The sequence below is a fragment of the Phalacrocorax aristotelis genome, chromosome 2 (genome assembly GCF_949628215.1).
Source record: "Phalacrocorax aristotelis chromosome 2, bGulAri2.1, whole genome shotgun sequence".
Classification (NCBI taxonomy): domain Eukaryota; kingdom Metazoa; phylum Chordata; class Aves; order Suliformes; family Phalacrocoracidae; genus Phalacrocorax; species Phalacrocorax aristotelis.
The window spans coordinates 6,474,772-6,499,089 of record NC_134277.1 but is presented as its reverse complement, the minus strand read 5'-3'; the positions used below and the strand labels follow the sequence as shown (position 1 = coordinate 6,499,089).

The following is a 24,318-nucleotide window of genomic DNA, read 5'->3' as shown; positions in this document are numbered from 1 at the left end:
TGCTGCTAACAGAAAAGACATTTCAGAAAATTCTCCTTGGAATAAAAAATCTCAACCTCGCTTTCATCAACCATTGCAATGAAATTATTTATTATTATACTGGAATATTAATATAGTATGATATGGCTCCTTCTGGAAGGAAAAGCAAGAGAAAAAGGTAGGAGTGAGGGTTTGGGTATATCAAATATATTTTCACATGCTCTGATGTTCGTAATGTACGAGGAGGTAGGTATGTTGAAAAACAGCAGGCAAAGACAGATTTTAACAACACCACCATCAAAACGGATCTGGTATAGACCAACCAACCAAGCAGATGAAAAAGATTTTCTCTTCCAGTATATATACATTAGATCTAGTATACACCACACAAATCAGAAAATCTGGGTAAACTTTTGATAATATAAGTTGGGAAGCATTAAAAGCACTGAACAGTTTGGTCATTTGATCTTAGCGGCACAAAAGATGAGAAATCAGACACCAAATTATCAGAAGCAGAGCACTTCTCCGGGTAGAAAGAATAATTTTGTGTATTTTGCTTAGCAGCCACCTCTTGTGAGAGAAAGACAGGGGAAAAGGAAGAAAAGACAGAAGAAAAACATATATTAAATAACATCCAAAAAGGAGAATAGTGTGAATATTCTTCAAATGATAAAGTTTGCCTTGAAAAAAAGATGACAGTGTAACTGGATACATTCAGTAGGGACTGAAAAATAGCTTGAAACTCACCACCAGGTTTCCTATCACCAGGACGAGCAAGAAAATGGGAAGACATAACTCTTTTCCAGCCACTTCCATACAGTCCCACATGGTTTCAATCCATTCTCCACATAATATTCGGAATATAATCAGGAACGAATGACAAAAATCCTTCATATGCCAGCGTAAATTCTCACTGGTGCTTATTTTATAGTAAAAATCCTTATAATAACTGCCCAAAACCTGCTTTCCTACTACAGCAAAAATAAACACAGTGATAATCAAAACCAGAGTGAGGTTACCCAGAGCACCAACTGAATTTAGAATTATTTTCATAAGAGTATTTAAGGCTGGCCAGGACTTTGCCAGTTTGAAGATCCTGAGCTGTAAGTAAAACACAAGAAAACAATGTGAGTGGCAAACACTGCATAGATCGCACAGCACACAGAAAAACCAGACCCTGCATTTATCAGGCTGTCTTTGCTTCAGTCACACCATCACAATTTATCCCCCAATAAAAAGGTTCTTAATTGTTCCAAACCAAAAGCGCTGTGCTTAAGCTCAGAAGGTTAATGCTACTGAGAACAGAGAAATGCCAAAGGAAGCTCTCAAATTGTTTGTGCTATGTTAGATACGAGCACATGTAAGTCTATTAGTATCAATAGCAGTAACAGTAACAGTAATAATAATCAAGTGGCTTATAGCTACCTGGACGAGACTTACGAAATGACTCCATTTTGGACTAAATCAAATGTAATCAGCCAAAAATTGAAAAAAGAATTTTTTCTACCTCTCACCCAACAGACTTAAAATAGGATCTGAGAAGCCAGATGGGATCAATTCTATGCATCCTTATGAGTAAAAAGAACATTTTAAGTCAAATTAGCATTCAGGGCTGTTAAAATCTCTGTCATGATACCCAAGATGAAACAGAATTCAACTGAATTTCTAGGTGTGATGACTCTGAAAAGCTACAAAGACTGACAGAAGTAATTAGTAAATTTAGCATTCTAAATACACAGTAAGGACATAAGCAGAAAAGTAACATTATACGTAGACATCTCAGAGCTACTCCTCTTTTTCCCCTAAAACGGAGGAAAGCTTTGAGGAGACCTCAGGGCCAAGTCTGAGCCTTGAGGAAAGCTCCATTATTTTACCGATCTCAGCTCAAAAGGAAAAGCTCTGAAGGAACCTTTGCTATCCTTAAGCTCATGCAAACACTCAGACAGTACCTCTTCCTAACTGAAGATCTGAAATGTAGTTGAGCAGCGTCACTACAGACCTAACAGGGTGACCTCTCTGCTAGGTCAGATCCCCAAAGGAGCTCACTGTGCCAGAGGATTTGTAGTATCCAATATACATAGTACGATAAACATACTGAATGTATTCTTTTTTATTCATTTAATATTCACTCTAATTAAACATTCATGTTGGCTTACTCCGTACTAACAAAGAGAACCAATTTAACAGATTCATCAGGAAAATAATTTGAGGGTATTTCACTGTAATCTTTTAAAAACCTATGCAGCACATGTACTTTTGAAAAAGAATAAAGAAATAATTACCATCCTGAAAAATGACAGATTTTCTTTAAAGCTTATTAGGCCAATCATAACAACTATGCTATCAAAAATATTCCATTTTTGCTGAAAATAGTTGTAAGGATCTAGGGCGATGATTTTCAAGATCATTTCTGCTGTAAAAATCAGGGTGAACACCTGAAAAGAGGAAAAAGAAATTCAGTAAGAAGTCACTGGAAAACTATGTCTCCTTATGGGACCGTCCCAGTATAAATATGGGGTTATAACTCCATATTGACTCTAACACAGACCTAACTTACCTTGTCACTTATAAAAATCATTTGTTGGTAAACGCATGGCAGGTCGGGGTGCTCCAGAGCCATGAACAAGGTATTCACAATAATGCAAACCATGATTAAGAGATCAACAAATGGATCCAAAATCACCAATTTCACCTTCTCTTTGACTTCTCTCCAGAATGGACAACAATTCCAAATCAGATACTTTTGAGCAAAACGTTTCAGTAGTGCAGGGCATTTCAGTTTGGACTCTTGCAGTTCTGAATGACAACGAGGGAAAGTGACACATGATGGATTCCACTTATGTGGAATTTCATGGTATGACAAAAAAGACAGTCACAGAAAAGATCGAAAAGCAAAATCAATCTCTTGCGCAGAAGGGCACCACTGAAAAAAATTGTTTCACTCATTCTATACAAACCAATCACAAGCTATTCAAAGGTCACCATCAACAAATTCATAATTACAGAAACAGGTGATATTACCCACCTCTTCATATGTTTATTATACTGTTGAAGGATGATACAGGATGTGCATTAAGGAGAAATAACTGTCTCTGGAAAAACTGACAACTTGTTTTCTGTGAGTTGCATCTGTGCAGTCATAGATGCAGCATGGCTTGAAAGAAAGTCCAGGATAAAATGAAAAAGGGCATCCCCCATATCTCAGTGTCCATAGCTGAGGACAGGGTTATCAGGTAAGTCAAGCTGGAAGGGACCTCAGGAGATTTCTAGTGCAACTCCCTTCTCAAAGCAGGGTCAGCCATGAGGTCAGAGGCTGCATGACCTGTTCCCCCGTCTGACTGTCCTCGTGGTGAAAGCTTCTCCTTACACACAGCTTGAAGCTTTCTTCTTTCAGTTTATGTCTGTTGCCTCATCTTCCCACCAGTCACCACTGTGAAGAGCCTGGCTCCATCTTCCTGATAATGTCTTCCCACTACTGGAAGGCTGATATTAACCTCCCCTGAAAACCTATCCAGGCTGAACCAGCCTAGCTCTGGGCAAGTGCTCCAGCCCCTGACTTGGTGGCCCTCTACTGAACTCAATGCATTTCTCATACTGGGGGGCGTTGGGAGGCAAACTGGGCACAGTATGTGGTCTAACAAGTGCTTAATAAAGGGTGTAATCACTTTTCTCCTGGTTATGCTCCTTCTAATACAGTCCAGGATACCGCTAGCCATGGCTGTTGCAAGGGCATGTTGCTGGCTCATGCTCAGCTCACTGCCCACAGGGACCCACAGGGGTCCTGCAGAGCTGCTCCCAGCCTGTATTGTTGCAAAAGGTTCTTGCAGATAGGCAGAAGTTTACATTCGCTCTGATCATATTTTCATAAGGTTCCTGTCGGCCCATCCCTCCAGCCTGTCTAAGTCCCTCTGGATGGCAGCCCTTACCTCCAGTGTATCAAGTGGTTCCCCCCCAGTTTGGTGCAATCTGCAAAATTTAAGAGCAAGGCCTCTGTTGCCTTCTCCAGGTCACTTTGGACACGATGTGTCCTAGGATACACCCTGTGGTACTCCACTTGGTACCTGCCTCCAGGTAGAATACAACCTGTTCACCAAACAATTGAAGCCCTAACATCCAACTGCTTTTCTGTCCAGCTGGCTGTCCGCCCATGCAGACCCTGACACCCTAACTTGGGTGAAAAATACTGTGGGAGACAGTGTTGAAAGCCTTGCTAAAGTCAAGGTAAATGAAAACATTGCTCTCCCCCCATTCACCAACCCCAGTCATTTTACTGTACAGAGCAATCAAGTTGGTCAGGCGTGATTTACCCTTGGTAACTGCAACTTACAGCTGCAGTTATGTGAGATATGAGAATATTTATTTTACTGAAATTTACATTTGATTGCAGCACAATTTCCCCTAGAGACTTTTTAAATAATGCTGACTGTTTGTGACATTTTCATCTCTTAGGTCCGGTTACACGATCACCATAGGAAAAACACTAAAGAATGACTTACGCAAATTATCTGTAATAACAGTGGCTGCGCTCATTAACCTCTGTCTTCGAAAAGGATCGTTAATAGAGTCCACTGACAATTCATAGGACAGCAGTATCTGCCTCTTTGGTTAGAAAGACAACAGAAGATAATAAAACAAGGGAATATGAAGAAACGGCAATATAAAAGTTATGTCCGGCATAAGATCAATATGCGTTTTTAAATACACCCTGTAATGAAGCCTTACCGTGCTGAAAGAGTGTAAACCAAAATGAAACAACAATATCATGTGTTTGCCTTTGAAGGCAAAGGAGGTTTCATCAAAAACAGTAATATTTTTCAAGAAGTTGTTTCCTTCTGAAAATATTTAACAACAGTAACGCCATTATATAAGGCATATAGACTCATGAACAGGGGAGCAAAGGGAAAAAATCATTCTATCTTTCCAGTGACTGATAAAAAGAACATACAAAAAGAAGACTGATGATCAGTTTGAATAAATTATTGGCTACTTAACTATGAATTACTGATTATTAATAATATGTATTTATTAATATTAGGAATAGTTATTTAGTGAGTCAAAATGATCCGTTTTCCCAGCCCTATTAAGTCCACCAAGATCTATACTAATATTGAACTGCCTAAAACTAGGAATGGGACTACTTTTGTTTTCATTCAAAGTTACAGCGTGCTGAACTCAGTGTTCCTGATGTGCACTGAAGAACAGACACGACACCTGTATCTTACAGGACACGCTGAATTATTATGAGACTGCGCTTATGACACATTAATAACCCCAGACACACACTTTTTAAAGACTAAGCAGAGAACTGTAAAACACGGGCTGCAAAGAATAGGTGAGGCTCTGAGGTAGAGGAAAACACAGAACAAAGATTCCAGTCTGAGGGAGGACATAACTAGAACTATCAGCTCGCAGGGAGCTACTGACTCCCCACATCAGTGCACAGTACCTTAGTATCCCCTTCCAGCATAACTTGATTTGCTTCATTTTCTTTTTATGGTGAGGGTATACAAGTAAAAATATCATAGAATCATAGAATCACAGAATGGCTTGGGTTGGAAGGGACCTTTAGAGGCCACCTAGTCCAACCCCCCTGCAGTGAGCAGGGACATCCCCAACTAGATCAAGTTGCTCAGAGCCCCGTCCAGCCTGACCTTGAATGTTTCCAGGGATGGGGCATCGACCACCTCTCTGGGCAGCCTGGGCCAGGGTTTCACCACCCTCATCATAAAACATTTCTGCCTTATATCCAGTCTAAATCTACCCTCTTTTAGTTTATAACCATGACCCCTTGTCCTATACATATGTCATATCATTATTTCAAACTTTTATGATAATATTATTTTTATGAACATATTCTATAATACTGTTATTCAGGGAATGAAACTGATATTCTTGGCTTAGGTGTTTAATAATAATGATTACATTTTGCCTTTGGGATCTTAATGACTCGAAAAGCTAAGCAAAACGTGCTGATAGAATTGTCATAAAATAAACATAAAATTAATTTAAAATACAGTGCTAAAATGTTCATTCTTCTATTTGTATTTTTTCAGAATCTAAAAGACTCAGTTAGACTATTTTAATCATGTTCCAGTTCCCACTGCAACTTGTCCTTTCATTCCTTTCTGTAATGTTTGGTGTCTCAGAGGAGAGAAACCTAGAAAACTTTGTGCGCCAGCCTGACTAAAGTTCTCAGCCTTCTTGTTGAAATTCACGTCTGTTCAGAAGCATTCAGATCTAGTGTTTTTAGAAAGGTTAAGAGCATTAATCAACACTGAACAGTTACTACCGCTCATCTATCTTTAGCTGAAGTAAACAACTGGTGATGAGAAGTCCTCTGACAAATTGGGATTTAAAATAGGGATACACACTAGAGAAATAGTCAACTTTTTATAGAACTAATTGTGTCCTACCAAAAAGTTTCTCTCTCATACGCTTTTTTGTCTTTGACTCAGCATCTTTAGCCGCTTTTTGTGATTAGAGAGTACGTTGTTTGGAGTCCTCAGTTGCAGCAGAGCCAGTACTACCAGTAGTTGCCGTAACATGAAACAAACTGCCATGCTTGTTGCAGATATTTATGAGACTGAGGTAGAACTTTACATCAGAGCATCGCACACTGCTTGGATCATGCTCTAGGCCTTCCTTTTTTTCTTTTTTTTTTTTTTTTCAATATGAAATGTCAACATTTGCAGGACAAAGTGAGAACTGTGATGGAGGGGAGTGAGAGGAAGCGTACACGTGAACTACTCATCTTGAAGAACCCTCATGACTGATAAACAGCTTCTACTGATGTCAAATGACTACCTGTAGGTCTATGTAAGACAGCATAAGACTACAACCAGGATCTCACACAGTCACAACTACCTGGAGCTGGGTCTTGGAATATTTTCATGCAGATAGTGTAGAGGCATCCATTAGCAAGCACAGCAATGTAGTTTAAACCCTGCAGAATATACTCCCAAAAAGTGGGTTCCACTTAACATTTCGTGTACCAGGTTCTAATGCAATCCATTATCTGTTTCCAAAAGTTCCTACACAGAGATACTCGTAACTGTGCCATTCTCTGCACATGCAGAGGGGAAGGGACCTTGGGAAGGGTCTGAAAATGTTATTTCTGAAATATAAAAATACAGATTGCTTTTGGCATCCAACCTGTGCAGATTTTGCAGCCTTGGAGAAGGAAGGTCTAGGAACTAAACCAAATTTATCTCCTAGCTGAGTCATCTCCTGCAACACAGTCCCAGACTTAGAGGAAAAAAATTAAATGGGGATAATCAGACATAAAAGGTGATTTTTATACTCACAGAATATATGACACCTGCTATGGAAAGACTTGCTTTTTCCTCAATAGGTATAATAATACACTACCATGGACTGTGACAGAGTGCTTCCATTAAGAACAGCAGAACCAAATTAGGTCACAAAATGGCATAGTATTCTTAACACAGCAGGGAGGGGAAATGTTAATGACACTCTATAAGAAGCAAATACTATACTAAAGGAGATGACAGATGGCAGTTGCTGCCAAGTGGATGATTTTTGACTCCTTCAGCTCAGACACATAATTTAATATAGCTAGGATCACAGAATTTAGAAGAAATTCTGACCATGCTGACTGCCAGAATGAAAACCTAATCCTTTTTAGCTTGGATGACATGTCTGATAAAAACTCCCCTACAATGACTCTTTTCAAAAGGAAGTTGGGCCGTAGCACTGCTACTGGAAAGTTTCCATTTTCTATGAGACGCGTGGAAACAGTTCTGATGTTCTCCCAGAAGCAGGAGAGAATCTGCCATGAGATGGAACAGACTATCATGGCGGGGGGGGTCATATAAAAGATTTTGGGAGACACAGGGGTGAGGGATAATATCAAAATGAACAGTGTATGCTTTGGTGATGATTTCCAGCTCCCCACATCTAGAGACCCTGCTCAGCCATGGTAAATGATCACCAAAGCAATGGAAGGAAGAAACATATCTGAGAAGAAGAATGAAGACCGGTGACGGTGAAATTCCAGCCTGCATTATCAAAGGTGGGGCTGGGGACCAGGGTTTCAGTCAAGGTGTTGTTTGGACACAAACATCTACTTTTGCACCACCTGTTTTTCCGGTGGACCCTGTTTGGTCTAAGTCACAAGCCTGTACTGGAAAGTGGCTGTTGCTGAACCAGTAAAAGCACATTAAAAGCTTTCTTCTTAGATATTGTTGAAATTAACTCAGTAATATGGATAATTGCCTGAGAATTATTTTGGAAGATTCAGCTCAAGATTAAAATACCTAAATACAGGCATCTAAATGTGGATGTTTACGTAGAGCCAGAGAAAAACTGAAGTTGGCAGGGTCCTCTGGAGTCCTCCTACTCCATCGCCCAAAGCAGGGCAAACTTCAACTGTAGGGCCTTTTCCAGCTATGTTCTAAATATCTCAAAAAATGAAGATCCAAAAGTATCTCTGGATGAGCTGTTCTAACATTTAACCTCTGTCAGAGTGATTTTTTCCCCCCCTTAATAACTAATCAGAATTTCCTTTGTTGCAGCTTGTTCCCCTTGACTTCCCATTGTGAACCTGTAAGATCTTGGCTCCTTCTTCCTTTTATACCCCTATTAGATATTAGTAGAGAGTAATAATCAGATGCTTCCCTTTCCCTTTTCTCCTTCAGGCTGAACAAACCCAACCACTCCTCCTCACCCATCATGTGCTACAGCTCCTTACTCATCTTGGAGGCCTCCACTGGCTTTGTGTGATATCTCAACGTAATCCTTCCACTGGAGAGCTCAAAGCTCGACACAATACCCCAGATGCAGTCACACATGCTCTGGTCATGCCAAGTGAAGAAACACACATGGCCTAAGCATTGAAAAGGTAACAAATCTATACTCTACATGGATGCTGGACCATTGGCAACATGATAGCAAGGACTATCCATGAGATATACAGTATTTTGCCAGTGACAAAGGTACAGTGAAAAAACCCCAAGTTTAAGCAGAGTAAGAATTACAAATCTTAATAGCACTTTCTTACTGGATTTAGAAAGGGGCAATGAGCAGAGGGATCCTTTCCAAAGCCAGAAGTCACTGCTGTAATCAAGATGTGAAATAGCACGTGGGATTCAGCCTAATATTCAGACATCTGCATTTAATTTGTCCATGTGCACGATGTATCTAAAAATCCTACTATAATTGATTTATATTTTTGATAAGTTAGATTCACTTAACCACAAGTGTCTGAAGCCATTTGAGATGGTCTGTTGAGACATTTAGTATCTGAGACAACCACAGTCCCAGACTAAGCAGACATGACACATCGTGTCTGTACCCTTACGTAGAGCAGGTGCAGGCCAGGTAAGACACTCTAGAAATCCGCTAATATCACTAGGCATCAATTTCTGACCCCAAAAATTAAATTTCCATTCAGTGCAAGGTTCAGAGTTTAGAACCTAAATAACATGTAAACACCAGCAAATAAAAACCTGGCACACAATCCAGCTACCTAAATCTAGGAATTTAGTAACGTTTGAGATGCCATAATGTATTTGAGCTACCCACACAGTGCTGGAAGATGTGTCACAGACGCTGAAGATATCCAGGATATAAACCTGTCCAAGAACATCTAAAATGGCACTGGATGCTTATAGTTAGAGAAGTGAATCACGGCCCTAGCATTAGAAGTCTTCATACTGAACGGAATCCACCCCTGAATATTTAGGCCAGAGAATTAGCTGTGTGCACGAAAAAAAGAAGGTTAGGCCATTAGGAAAATTCTAACACTTTCAGGATATTATATGTTTGTTTATGCAGCACAATAAAGATGCCGACAGATCTTACCACAGTTATAAGCGCAGAGGGCTATAACGTGTCCTCAGTATGCTACTGATGGCCACTATGAACTTTCCTTTCAAGGCCAATCAGTGCTGTCTCCCTCTGCTCCCAAAATCTAACTTTTAGATTGCATTAAAAAACAAGTTGATCCAATGCATGCAAGAAGGAAAAAAAAAAGAGGGGAAAAAAATGCAAATAAAGAAAGCTTTTCTGCTCATCAAATTGTCATATCACATGCAAGTCCAATGAAACTATTTCAAATACTTACAAGCTTCTTCTGGCAGCGACCAGGCTGTGAATGAAATATATGCTCCTCTTTGCCATGATCACCTAAAATTAAGTTTTGCCTTAAAGTAGGTTTTTCTTGCTTCATCTCTTTTTCTTCTGAATTTTTAAAGTCAGCAACAGACATTTCACATTCGACATGTAAGGCCTTATTACCCTCTCTAGCAGCCAACTTCTGTAAAAGAAACAGCAAAAAGTTGGTCTATTAACACAAGACAAATGGACTAGGATCATATACAGTTTAATTATGATGTTATCTGACTGCTTTGCACTAATAAATCTTACCTTTCAAATATTAAACTACTATAAAAAGACAGGAGTACAAAATGCTATTCCCAATACTGACAGATAAAGCAGGGTTCCTTATCAGCTGCTATAATTGAAGTTTGTCCTTGCCATTTCAGATATTGTATTTCATATCTGAATTACAGAATATTAAGGTGTATCCTTTTACTTTCCTTTTCTTGCTTTGGAAAGGACCTTGAGCCCAAAGACAACAGAAGACTAAGGGCTCAAACTAAATCCTAAAATGTTAAACCTTTCTTAACTGCTAATCCTGCTGAAAGAAAAACAGAAGAAAGAAAAGCCTAAGTAAAGCTTGGCAAGCTGGAATTTCAGACAGAGAAATACTGTATGCCTGTTGACAGCTGTACAGGAGGAATTTGGTAAACCAGTGATGCCTTTCATTTAACAATGAAATTGGAGAGTTGCTAGAGAGTATTTGTTAAGTCCTCTTACAAGTCTGACTTTTCTGATTGTTAGCAGTAAATCAGAGGTGTCTTTTATAAAAAGTTAGAAGATAAAATGTTGTCTTACAATAATTTTCAATCTACCTTGTTGCCTCAGCTCAGAGTTTCGCTTCTCAGGAATAAAATAAAAACAACATGGAGACCCCTGGTCCCCCACAGGCCAAGGAATGAATTAATCTGGGCAATACTGTGCCAAGAGAAAACACTGTAGAAATCTGATGTGCGTCTATTAGCTCTGCAAACCAACAGCAAAGAAATTCTCAGTCTCTGGGTGTCCTTCTACATTAATATGGAGCTAATGACATTAGCCTGGCCAAAGACTATTCCTGCTCCTGATAACTGTATACCTTCTGTAAGCAATCACTCAAAAATCACTCAAAAAGAGGCATGACGCTCCTTAAATAGCTAAGCACAGTGGCTCTCAGAACGCTCGCGTTTTTAATCAGTCCTGCAATCTATCAGCATCAGAACTTCCAATCTCAGGGAACTGTAGAAATGACAACTCTTCTTATGGATGAAAATTTTTCTACTCATACTGCCTTCATCCGACTACACAGTGATAGCAAGAAGGAATATCCGGAGAAAGGAATTTTGTACACAGCAATAGTGGTAGTGTACAAGAACGGGGCAAACCACAGAGCATGGGCACTCAGGCAGTGCCATAAAGGTTGTATGCTTAGCAAGCCATTCCTACACAATGGCAGGTCTGCAAATCCTACAACTTAATGTGATTTAAATTGGACTCATGCTGTTTGTTTGTATCACAGAGATGTTTACATATATTTAAATACATGTATACGTAGACATGAGCATTTATAAAGAGACAGAAAGAGAAATGAAGCGTGAGAAAGTATTGTAAGAAGCACATGTTTAATTAAAAATCTTATTTCTCTAATTCACAGAAGAAAACAAAAGGAACCACATATTATGTATTACATATAATAATTTACAAACCTGTTCTTTCTCTAGAATTTGTTGGGCATCCTGAAGTAATTTTTCCTTTGCCTCTGTTTCAGCAACAGTAGCTCTATTTTGCTCTTCATATGCCATAGTTACTACAGCCAAGATCAGATTGAAGAGATAAAATGAGCATAAAAAGATGACCCCCAGAAAAAACAAAATGCAGTTCTTTCCGGATGTACGGATAGTCTGTGAGGAAAAGGTAAAGGTTGTAATAAATTCTTAACAAAGTAACATTTACAACAGAATTTAAACATAACTTTAAACAATTTATTTGTCTATACAATACAAAAGGTCAACATACTGCACTGTTTTCTTTAAACAACAGTGGGATCTACCTCTGGTTTAAGTTATAGAGAAGGTCTAGAAATACATCTAGTCAGGAGTTCCCCTGGCCTTCAAGTAATTAAGTTTCAGCTCTTAAAAACTTCCCTGTGAGCACACAGTGTTTTCTCTTTATATAACAGACCGCCAAATGACGCCACGTACTGCAGAGAACAACGAACAAAATCCGTTCTTAAAATTAAATGAAGTATCTCCCAGTAAATTGGGAAAATGGTGAGTTTAAGTTATGAGAAGACAACTTCAGCTGTAAAGAGATATACACGTGACTAGAGAAGAAATTAATAAAACTCAGTAATAAGGATGAAAGCTACGATTATCTAAACAATCATGAAAGATGCTCTAATCAGTGAATCAGAGGCAATATTTAGACTGATTGCTTATTCTTATATTTTTTAAATGGCAGCAGAGGAGATGGCTCAAAATCAAGCTCTGAGACATTAAAAACTAAAAACCACATGGCCTCCAAACAGCAAAAGGAAGATGTATCCATTTTAAAAAAATCTCAGTTAATAAAGGTTGCTGGAAAAAAGTTAAAGTGGACCATATGAAAGCTATAGAACAAGGCAGAGGATAATTCCCTTCTAGCAAAGGCACCGCATAGATATAAGGGATCCTGAGAGTTCTCTACATGCAATTTTTGTATCATTTTTGTCAAAAAACAGAATTTAAAAGTTACATTCAACTCTCTGAATCAAAAAATAAAGGCTCCAATTTTTAGTACCACTTGTCAAAAATGATCTGAAATATATATGTTGAGCGAAAAGGTTTGGTGAGGAGTCAGGACCTCAAAAGGAAGAGAAACAGAGTATGTAACAAGTCCCCATCATTGCAGCAGTGAGCTCACTGGCCAGATCTGCCCTATCCCCCAGTCCTTTGGCAGTTACATACTAACTTGTAACTATTAATCACTGACCCAAGTGTTTTCTCCAACAAAACTGAGCAGTCACAGCAGGATTGCTCCCACCCAATGTCTCTCGCAGAAGGTGTTACAGCTTCGTCACTTGAAGCTACTTCCTTAATATTTATGTTGATTTGAAAAGAAATTTGGTACCAGTAATGTTAAAACAGGCGCAGATTTTTCTAGTGAACATAAAGCTCTAAACTGCATGCCTAAAGTCACTCTAGCAGGTAATAAAAGTACCGACCTGTCTGTAGAGACGCTCCCAGTAATCCTGTGTCATCAGGCGGAATAAAGAAAGGAAGGCCCAGCCGAAATGATCAAAACTTGTATAGCCAAAGTCAGGATTCCTCCCAATCTTCTTGCAGCTATAGTTTTCTGGGCACTCTTTCCTAACCACAATAGAAATGTTAAACAGTACTTACTTGCAGTATTAGATTGTACCTGAAAGCATCCAGTACACAGCATCAAATATTTTGTTCAGTTTATCTGAAAGTCCATTTCATTACATAATATAATTCTGCCAGAAGGGCTGACTTATATCAGCCAGTCCTCAAAACCCATTTGTCTAGTTCTGTCTAGTTTCCGACTAGACAGAAACTCTCCGCTGAGGTAGAATGCATTCACACGAATACATTGAGAGGGGGGGAAATGGAAATATGTTTACTTTTAAGTAATTCACCAAGATGAAGAAAGGAGAGTTTATTAATATCTCACAACCCTTTACTGATCTGTTCCCCCTCTCCTTTATACCATTTTACGTTACCACTGTATCACCACTGGTCAGCAACAAAGCACGTACATAATTGCTTGCATCCTAGTACTTTATTTCATTCTTTTTCTGATGTGAAATATGTGGTTTTTAATTTAATAACCCACACACATCCATTCCACCCTCCTGAAAAATCATCACCATTCCTTCGGCCAATAATAAAAGCACCGTACATCCGGAGGCAAAAATAAGAAAGTACTAAAACTATTTTGTTCACTTACGCAGGATTTGAACTGAATCCACAGAGCAGTATTTCAGTAGATTTATTCATTCTGTAGCAGATATCTAATAAAAAAATAATATAATCATAATAATCATTATATAATCATATAATAATCATAAAATCAGAAGTTGTTGGTTCCTACGGTACTGTGAAGTAAACCATATGTTACTGCACTTTGAAAAACAGCCTGATGGACCAAATCTCTGTGAAAGACCCCTTTCACAAGAAAAGGCAGACAGGGCTGTTTCTCAGCACATCTGTCCCTATGGCAACTTTTTTTTTAAAAAAAAAATATTAATTGTATAAGTCACAATATTAGATTTTATTTTAATTTCAGTAAACATAAGAATCTCTTTGAGAAGGAGGCAAAATACCTGAACAATATGATGGGAAAAAAAATCATTCCCTGTGCAGTACCACTAAAATTAGGAACCCTGTGTAATGTGCATAGGTAAAGAAGCAAATGCTTATAGAAAATTTAGTCCCTTCTATCCCACAGACTGCTAATCTTTATCCAAATCCCACATTCACTAATCTCTCACTCAATTGTCCCAGAGTCTGCATATTACTACTTGTGCAAATGGAAGGACATACCTTCTTGTGAGAAATACACGCAACTGTATTTTAACATCTCTGCGAGAAACCGAGACATACATATGAAGATACGCAGATTATGTATGGGGAGAAAAGAATAAAATTTACCTGCATCATTTGGTACATATATCTTGGCATCCTCACACAACGTGTCATTGTATGTAGCATTATTGAGGACACATTTGGATGTTAAATTGCCCATAAAAAGCTGGAGGCCTATCAGAGCGAATATACTCAGGCAAAAAACAGTCAAGATCAACACATCAGTAAGTTTCTTAACAGATTCAATGAGTGAATTTACGATGACTTTCAGACCTAGAAAAATAAGATTTGATAATATGTAAAAGGAGAAGAGTAATGTGGTAGCATTCTCGTATGACAATATACAACAGTTGCAAGCACATTGAAAATAATCAGTGTAAATGTTTTTGTAACTTCAGAGTATTAAAAGAGGTGAAATAAAGCATAGGAATGAGTATTTTCACTTAAATTTCCTAATCATAACTTATTTGTCTTTCTCTTCCTTCTCTAACACTAATTTTGCTAGCTTGATAATTCTAAATTCAGATGGTTTCTAAGCAAATGCTTAGAAGCTTTAATGACTATGGACAGATTTCTGTGCTTGATTAACATTAACCAAGTACTTCACATTGTGCCAAATACACATTACAGCAAAGGATAACTTCTGCTGACCCCAGGGAATCCTGCCATAGCAGATGATGCCTTACAGATGTCACCACTTTAAAAGCAAAAGAACATTTATGACCCTGAGAGGGGAAAAAAGTATACAATGGGGACCAACCAGCTAGAAAGCAGCTTAGCAGAAAAGGATCTGGGGGTGCTGGTAGACCGCCAAGTTGAAGATGAGCCAGCAGTGTGCCCTTGTGGCAAAGAAGGCGAATGGTACTTTTGGGCTGTGTTAGGCAAAGCATGGCCAGCAGGTCAAGGGAGGTGATCCTTCCTCTCTGCTCAGCACTGGTGAGCCCACACCTGGAGCACTGGGTCCGTTCGGGGCTTCCCAGTACAAGAGAGACATGGACATACTGGAGAGAGCCCAGCAAAGGCCACAAAGATGAGGAAGGGCCTGGAGCACCTCTCCCATGAGGAAGGGCTGAGAGAGCTGGGACTGTTCAGCCTGGAGAAGAGGAGCCTCAGGGGGGTCTCATCAATGTATATTAATACCTGAAGGGAGGGTGTGAAAGCGAGTCAGGCTCTGATCAGTGGTGCCCAGTGACAGGACCAGAGGCCATGGGCACAAACTGAAACACAGGAGGATCCCTGGGAACATCGGGAAACGCTCTTCTACTGTGAGGGTGCCTGAGCGCTGGCGCAGGTTGCCCAGGGAGGCTGTGGAGTCTCCCTCCCCGGAGATATTCAAAAGCCATCTGGGCACAGTCCTGGGCAACCAGCTCCAGGTGTCCTGGCTTGAGCAGGAGGGGCTGGACCAGATGATCTCCAGAGGTCCCTTCCAACCTCAACCATTATGTGATTCTGTGAAAATGGGTCATATATAAACTGAAGACCAATATTCTGGCAGAATAACTGAATTTGAAATATGGTATAGGCAGAGAATGATATCCAGAACCTTTTCTAAAAGTCTTTCACAAGAAGAAGGTAAAATTACATTTAATCTCTGTTCTCCATGGTGGATATGAAAGGAAAAGTATTGACAGGTGGTTTTGACATTAAAAATGAAACGTCCTATGTTTAATTCCTGTTTAATTACACAGAAATGGTAAAGTAAATATATATTATATATTATAACAATGGGATATATAGCCATTTATAGATTTTCAAATGAGTTTTTACAGTTAGATTCTGAAATCCACACTTTGGTATCCTAATTACTGGCATGACTTACAAAAATATCTGGACAGCATAGGCAAAATACTGCTGATGAAAGTATTATGCTCAATCTAGATAGTGGCTGTGGTCAGTAAACAAACAGATGAAAAAACTCTGAAATATTGTGAAGTCAGCATTCTGGGAAATAAACCAACAGAAGATGAAGCTGATGGAATATAACATGAGACCAGAAATATGGTGGTACAGCCATCATTACATTAAGACAACACATTGAACAGGGTGTGCTGCTCAGGAAAGAAGAGTAAAAAGACAAAGGCACTGAGGTAAGTAAAACTGAACATTAGTGATGGGATAGAAAAAGCTGAAAATACAAAAATTTGCCTGCGTCAAAATCATTTTGAGGAAAGATGATAAAAAATATTCTGTTAGGATGCTGCTGAGTTACTACAGCCTGTAAAACAGTCACACCTTGGGATCCCATTAACTGTCACAAAAAGTGACCAGAAAAGGGAAGACAAGAACAGGACAGGAATTAGAAATAGCACACTGCTGAAGTGGAGAGAAAATTAGTGAGACATGTTGTTCCTTACCTGGTATTACTGAAATAGCTTTCAAAGTCCTCAGTACTCTGAAAGTTCGAAGAGCTGAAACCTTGCCCGTACTTTTACACATAGTAATATACCTACAAAATTAAACCATCGTATAACTGAATGACAAAGATCTAGCTTTTTCAGAGCATATGCATACTGAGCACACAGTAACAAACAAGTTAGAAAATAAATAGGTCAAGTATGTCCTAAGGTAGATGTCTAATCTTAGGAATCTAAGGCCATCTCTAGGTATTGATATGAGAATTTTGAAGAGTGCCTCTGAAAAGAAACACAGCAAGTTTTTACTTCGTGTGGATTTGGATGCTTAAATTTTGAAGTGTTTATTCATCAAAATGTCAAGTAAAGATACAACCCTCGCATACTGAGGCTATACATGAAAGTATATGTTGCAGCTATCTCAAAGCTACACAATATATACTTTAGGAGAAGGGAGTTCAGCAAAACTAGGTTTACAATATGTCAATTCTGTACCACATGGCTGGCTGTCTTTTATTTAACAGTCAACTAGAACTTGAGTCCTGAAACTAGTTTCAATTTAAGCATCTCAACAATTTAAAACTTTCAGAAAATTATGTTTTTAAGAGTTGCATATTCTATACAGCACTTTAACAGGTTGTCCCATATTTTAAAGACTTCTTTCATGTCAGAATGCACATGAACGTGATTCATCTTATGACAAGGTCATAACTGGTAACAGAATTCCTTAAAATAAAACATCTCAATAGTAGAATCTGAGAAACACTGGATGGAAAGGACCTTTGGAGGTGATCTAGGCTACCTCCCACTCAAAACACAGCTTTTGTCGGCAATAGATCAGAACACTATGGCTTTGCCTAGCCTGTAAGATTAAATAATTCTCAAGTACCTTAAGTAATAACTGCACTTGAGTTAACTGTTAATTTCCAAATACTTTTATTTGTTTCAGGATAGGACCCAAAAACCAGAAGGAGACACTATATTACAAAGTGCTTATATCTGCTTGAACACAAATTAATTAGGAGTATGAGTAGGGAAGTAGGACCATAAAATAGAATTGTTCATACAGCTGTTGGACTACTTGATAGTTACTGATGATTAACGATGTTTAAACTCCTTAGTGGCTTACAGACTACCCATAAGAATACTTTGTTCATATACATATATATGTGTGTGATGACATAACCTTTTATTTACAAATGAGGAAAAACCAGTCAAGCATATGACAGCTGATGGCAGCCTTTGCTACAGAGCCCATGAAACGGTGGGGTTTAAGACCCCGAGAGAAGTAACTAGGATGAACAGCAGAATAAAAATCTTGGACTTTAGACAGCAGATTTAAGCATTTTCAGGGATCTGAAACTCCCCCAAAGGGAAAAGTGGCCCCCTGAACAGCTGGTTGATCTTCAAGGGTATTTTCTTCAAAGCACAGGAACGATGCACTCTAGTCTGTAGAAAGTCAAGCAGATGTGGTGGAAAACCATCTTGCCTGAACAGGGAGCTCCTGACTAATCTCATATCCAAAAAGGAAGTACGCAGAAGGTTAAAGCAGAGAGAGCTCTGGGAAGGGACGCTAAGACATTGCCAAGCATGCAGGGATGAAGCAAGGAAAGACAAAGTTCAGCTGCAGTTGAAGGTAGCAAGGCATGCAAAGGGCAGCAAGAAAAGCTACTTTAAGCACATCAGCAGTGAAAAGATGACTAAGAAAATGTGGGCCTGTTGTTCAAGGAGGCAGGGAACCTAATGACATAGGACATGCAAAAGCTGAAACTGCTCAACGCTGCCTTGAGTTGGTCTTTACCAGTGAGGTCTGCTCTCAGGCCTCCCAGGTCCCCGAGTCTAGTGTCAAAATCTGTGGAAGTGAAATATTATCCATACATCTGTGGGCTGTGATCACAGGGACAAAGTTCAGCTGGCAGCTGGTTACTAGCGGACCCTCATGGGTCGGTCAGTCCTGGGGCCAATACTTTTTAACAATTTCATTAACATCCTGAAGAATGGTATAGAGTGTGCCCTCCACAAATCACAGATACTAAACTGGGGTTAGCAGTCAAAACACTGGGTCGCAAGGCTGCTCTGCAGAGTGAGCTTGACAGACTGGAGTTACGGGCTGTAGAAACTTCATGAAGTTCAGCAAAAGCAATGGCAAAGTCTTGCACCTCAGTCATCACGACCACAGGTAGGAGCTGAGGGCAGACTGGATAATGAGCAGCTTTGCAGAAAAGGACCTGGTGGGGTCAGGGCAGACGAATTGAACATGAATGAACAGAGTACCCTTGTGACGTGGAACGCCTACCACTTACTGATCTAGCTCATATGTTGAGGAGTCTAGCTCATACATTGAAGGTGGTGATTTCTGAGACTGAATCTGGAGTACTGTGTCCACCTTTGGGCTCTCCAGAGTAAGAAAGACATTTTACATACTGGAGCAAGTCCAACCAGGGCTCCAAGTGAGGCAATAGTTAGATGGTTAAATTGTTAGGCTGGATTGGATTTGTTGAGCCTGAAGAAGAGCAGGCTAATGGGGTGATGGAGCAGGAATCTTACTGCTGTCTTCAGCTGCCCAGTGTAAGGGCTTAGAAAAGATGAAGCCAGGCTGTTCTTGGAAGCTCACCATGAAAGGAGGAGAGGCAGCAGATGTAAGCTGCTGCATGAGACATTTCCATTAGAAATCTGGGAGGAAAAAACCCCACTATGTGGTTAGAATGGATTGGTCAGACAGGTGGTTGAATCTCCATGCTTAGAGAAACTCAGAACTTGACTGGACAAGGTCCTGAGCAACCTCATCTAAATTAGTCCTGCTTTTACCACAGAGCTGAACCACGTGATCCCCAGAGGTCCCTTCCAATCTCAATTACTCTACACCTCTAATAAATTAGAACGAGACAACTGAAAACTAATCAGAAATGCTAAATGAGAGAGATTTGCTTTGAAAGCCGAGGCTGGGCATGGGTGAATCTGTTCACTGCTTCAAGTAAGCCTGCTTTGCTTTAAGATTAACATTCCACATTGGAGATGCAAATTCTGACTTGGTTTCTTCCTCATTTCTTGTCCATCTACCTGGTTGGTTTTGATGGGAATTTAAAATTGACCACAGCAGTGATCCATCTGGCCTACTACCCTGTCTGCAACAATGACCCACAACAGATCCTTACAGGGGAGTTCAGAATCAAGGAAGTGATGCTTCCCAGATTCAATTCTTCCAGCAAATTTATAGCTCAGGGGCTTCCTGAACAAGACATAGTAACTTTGTGTTAAAAATAACTCTTAGTGTGTTTTCATCCAGGATTTTGTCCAGAAGCCTTCTGAATGCAACTAAGTTTTTTGCATCCACAACCTCCTAGGGGAATATGCCTACACGTAGTGTGAAAAACTACTCCTTTTTTATTCTGCCAACTATTTATCTGACAACTTCATTTGGTGCCTTCAGCTCTCGTTGTAGGAGAAAAAAATAAATTATTTACTTTCTTTTTAGCTCTGTGCCACAGACTTCAACCGTGTTCCTGCTCTGTGTTTTTTTTCATGAGAGTTCTAGTCTATTTAGTTTCATACTGTGTGGAATACAAGATATACAACTTCTCTTTATCTTTTTTAATTCTGTCATCTTTTGAGATGTCAGGAGCAAAACTATATATAGTCCTGAAGAAAAAGACAGGCCATGCACTGAAATAACTGCGTATTCTGCTTCTTTCTTTATTTCTTACCCATAATGTCCTCATTTTCTATTTCCTTCTCTGATCATGACTGCACACTGGAGCGGTATTTTCACAAGATTATCTATTTTAACTTCAACATTCTCTTTCTAACAAGCAAAAGCTATTTCAGAGCCCATAACTGTGTATGTAAAGCTAGGTCTGTTTTTCCTTGAGCATCACTTTACATTCTTGGGATTTCATCTGCTATTTATTGCCATGTCATTCAACACCTTGTGACCCACTTTGGATCCTTCTCAAATGAGTTTCATCTGACCCAGAGTACAACCAAGACAATATAGAGGCATGCTTGGTTTCAGCTGTCTATGCAATTGCCTCTTAACAAAATTTAAATATGTGCTACATTGAGAATAATCAAACAATTCTAAGACGAGCTTTGCATTTACGCCTTGTTTTAGTGTCTATGACTGTTTTCCTCTTTGCAGATAAGCAAAGGGTGATTCAACCACAGTAACTCTTAAGCAGGTAGGATGCCAACTGCTCTAAAGAACTTCAGCAATACCAAATAGTATTTTAGCTACATGTTTGTCCCTTGAGTGTAAAAGAACAACTGAGTTTTACTTACGTTACAACGGTAACAAGAAGATCCAAGCAGTTCCACGGATCTCGAAGAAAGGTAAATTCATTCCAAACAAGTCCTCTTGCTAATATTTTTATCAATATTTCACCAGTATATATGCCAGTAAAAAGATATCTGAGAAGGAAAGTGCATAATAAAGTTACAGGAATAAAAATATTAATGAGATTGAGACATTCAGGCACATTTCTACCTTTTCTATGATTTAGTCACTGGACTGAGATAAAGGTAGAAAATGTGAACTAAAATAGGACAGGTTACATATCTTTCAGAAACATCGTGGGTATAAGAAGATGCCTTCCTGAATTTTAGTAAGATTTCCACATAAATCTATAATCACGCATGTTCACATAAGCACGCCATACTATTTCTGGATGAAGAATAGCTCACATTTCCTTATGAAAAAGATTTACGACTGAGTTTATGTTCTAAAGCAGGCTGGAAAATGTCAAAGCCTCAACATTCTGGCAGAACAATAACAGCAAAGACTTATTTTAGCCTGTAAAGTTTGCACATTTTATACATTCATTCTGACAAATACTCTATAACTGAAAGAAATACTACATCAGATTAAGCTATCATTATTGCCACGCTTACCCCAAGAGGAATTAAAATTATAGAACCTCTGAGGCTCCAAGCACATTTCCAAGATTTAATTCTAGAACATTAACTCAAGTTACACTGGATACAGTGCACAATTTCAAAAGGTAACAAGGCATTATAAATATATGACTTACTAAGATGAACAACTGAACTAGGGGTGTCCCCAGGAAAAGCACGAAAGAATGGAATACATATATTTATCCCTTTATACTTCTTGCATGAGCTGGCCATAACAGACATGCAGGTTATTGCCTTAGAATGAGAGATATTAAGTTAGAATCCTGGTGCACAGTCTCTCTAAAAAGCTTAATCCTTAAAAGGAAAAATGGGGCAACCTTCTATGCTACAGCAGATGGCAAAATTAGCCAACAGAGAGAAAAGGGCATATGGTAAGTCCCTAAGAAAAGGCACCAAAGCTCTGTGGAAGACTGTGTGATATAATAATAATCATCCTAAATCTTCCTCAGAGGTCTGTCTGAGAATTTTCAAGCCCCAGAATTAGACCACCACATTATTTAAATGTTTCAGTCCAGCATGTTGATAACCTTAGAAGAAGAGTGAACAAATGGCAACGGAGAGACTTACTCAGTCCAGCCGAGTCCTTCTGGAAGCTTAGTTACAGCCATGGAAGCACAATTGAGTATCACAGTACATGTAATAAAGCCAACAAATAATGTGAATAATAAGTTAAGGAAAACATGCTACATTATAAAACAATGAAGTTCAGAAAAGTTGCTGATTTACACACAGAAACCCATACAGATGTTAAAAAAATTAGTTTGGGTTTGAATATGCTCAGGACTTCTCATATGTTTTCCAAAGAAACTGATGTCAGATCAAACTTCTGCTCAGCTGGGTCAACTTCCTGGTTTAAAAATAACAATGAATTATCTGCATGTGGAGATAGTTTTGGAAGTTAGGACATTAGTGGGACATAATATTTTTGACAGAAGACAAGAAGAACATAAATAACTGAAAATAAAGAATCTGAGTCCTCTGTGCTCTGTTGTTATTTGAAACTCTAGAAACCTCCATTTCTTCCCAGAAGGAGCATGGAATAAAGAGAAACAGGCCACAAACCTGTAATAAATAAAGTTATTAAGCCTAGGAAACCCAGATGAAAAAGCTTAATTACCAATAACCAATGTTCTTTGAAAGTGGGAGTCCATAGAGACATTATTACAAGAGACACCTATGATCTGCCATGAGTTCAGAAAACGTTCTCGGTTTATGTGGCAGGTGATGAAAACATACATAAGAAAAAACATCCTTTCGTGAAAGTTCACTTGTCACCTAATAAAAGTGGCATTTTTTAAAAAACATTGGTCTTAAATTTAGGGTTTATTTGAAACTGAACAGCAAATTTAGTCATTTCTAAAAGCATGAACATGCATTCAAAGTCAGCCCTAAGTTCCCATAAAAGGACCTATTTCTACAAATTAATAATTCCAAATGAAAACAGACGTTTGGCGGAAAGAGCAGAAACTACACAGCCTACGGTTTTGCACCATTCTTCGAACTACGTTTATATTCTTGCAAAAATATAAAAGATGGGTGCTCTTCAGAACTTTCTAAACTTGAGTGTGACATACATTTCTTAGGATTACCTCAGACTCTTTCAGTAAAGTATTACCACAAATCACATCCTTCATGTTTTAATAACTAGGGAGTCCCTGGTTTGTTGTTTTTTTGGTGTTTTTTTTTCTGTTGTTTGTTTGTTGTTTTTTTTTAATTTAAGCTTGTCAGCACAGTGGAGATTTAGAAAAAGTCCTGGAAATGGGCTAAAATATCATACAGTAGCCTCTAAATGTTTTTTTCATATCTGCAAATCTGACTTTAAATATAAGCTTTTTGACATTTTTACTTGTACCAACACCATGTAAATACATTAGCTGTTGTAAAACAAGATTTAACATAGCTTTTAAAAAATCTCTATCACAGCCACATAGCTTACATTTACATTAATATGAACAGAGGAAAAGAATAACAGAAAATGGTACAGTATAATTTAAAACTGAAATAAGGGAAACCAATAAAAGGATATGAATGGATCAGAATTTTAATTGCTGCTTTTCTGACTGGATTAAAAGGATCAAATATACACAAGGCAGGCGTGGCAGTAAATCTGAAAATAGTCCTCCTTTTATTTATCACCATAAAAGTCTATTAAAAAAAAGATTCAGAATAGGTGAAATATTTTAATGAAACAAAATTTTCGCCAAAAATTAAATGTTTAGGTTTTAAAATCTGCATCTATAACTATATTTAACTGCAATTATGAGTAAAGCTTTCCTGTATTCTTACTTGGAGCTGTGACCTGACAATACTATATGTTGAAAGCAAGACACCAGCCATATAAAAGTTCATTATTGCCTGGGAGGAAGAAGCTGTAATGGGAATGAATTTGAAGA

The 24,318-nt window shown here is 38.7% G+C and overlaps 1 protein-coding gene across 1 annotated transcript in view; it reads right to left on the bottom strand.

Annotated features, from left to right (window-relative positions):
• LOC142052360 (sodium channel protein type 5 subunit alpha-like) overlaps positions 1 to 24,318 on the bottom strand; it is a 48,362-nt gene that overhangs the window by 22,574 nt on the left and 1,470 nt on the right. Inside the window, exons 2-14 of the mRNA XM_075082262.1 lie at positions 23,952 to 24,070; positions 22,493 to 22,582; positions 21,293 to 21,421; positions 17,018 to 17,109; positions 14,730 to 14,936; positions 14,026 to 14,089; positions 13,280 to 13,424; positions 11,784 to 11,978; positions 10,064 to 10,255; positions 4,476 to 4,578; positions 2,537 to 2,775; positions 2,262 to 2,414; positions 727 to 1,080 (exon numbers count right to left, since the gene is read on the bottom strand). Of these exons, the coding sequence (XP_074938363.1) occupies positions 727 to 1,080; positions 2,262 to 2,414; positions 2,537 to 2,775; positions 4,476 to 4,578; positions 10,064 to 10,255; positions 11,784 to 11,978; positions 13,280 to 13,424; positions 14,026 to 14,089; positions 14,730 to 14,936; positions 17,018 to 17,109; positions 21,293 to 21,421; positions 22,493 to 22,582; positions 23,952 to 24,070 (2,082 nt within the window). The remainder of the gene's footprint in view (positions 1 to 726; positions 1,081 to 2,261; positions 2,415 to 2,536; positions 2,776 to 4,475; positions 4,579 to 10,063; positions 10,256 to 11,783; positions 11,979 to 13,279; positions 13,425 to 14,025; positions 14,090 to 14,729; positions 14,937 to 17,017; positions 17,110 to 21,292; positions 21,422 to 22,492; positions 22,583 to 23,951; positions 24,071 to 24,318) is intronic.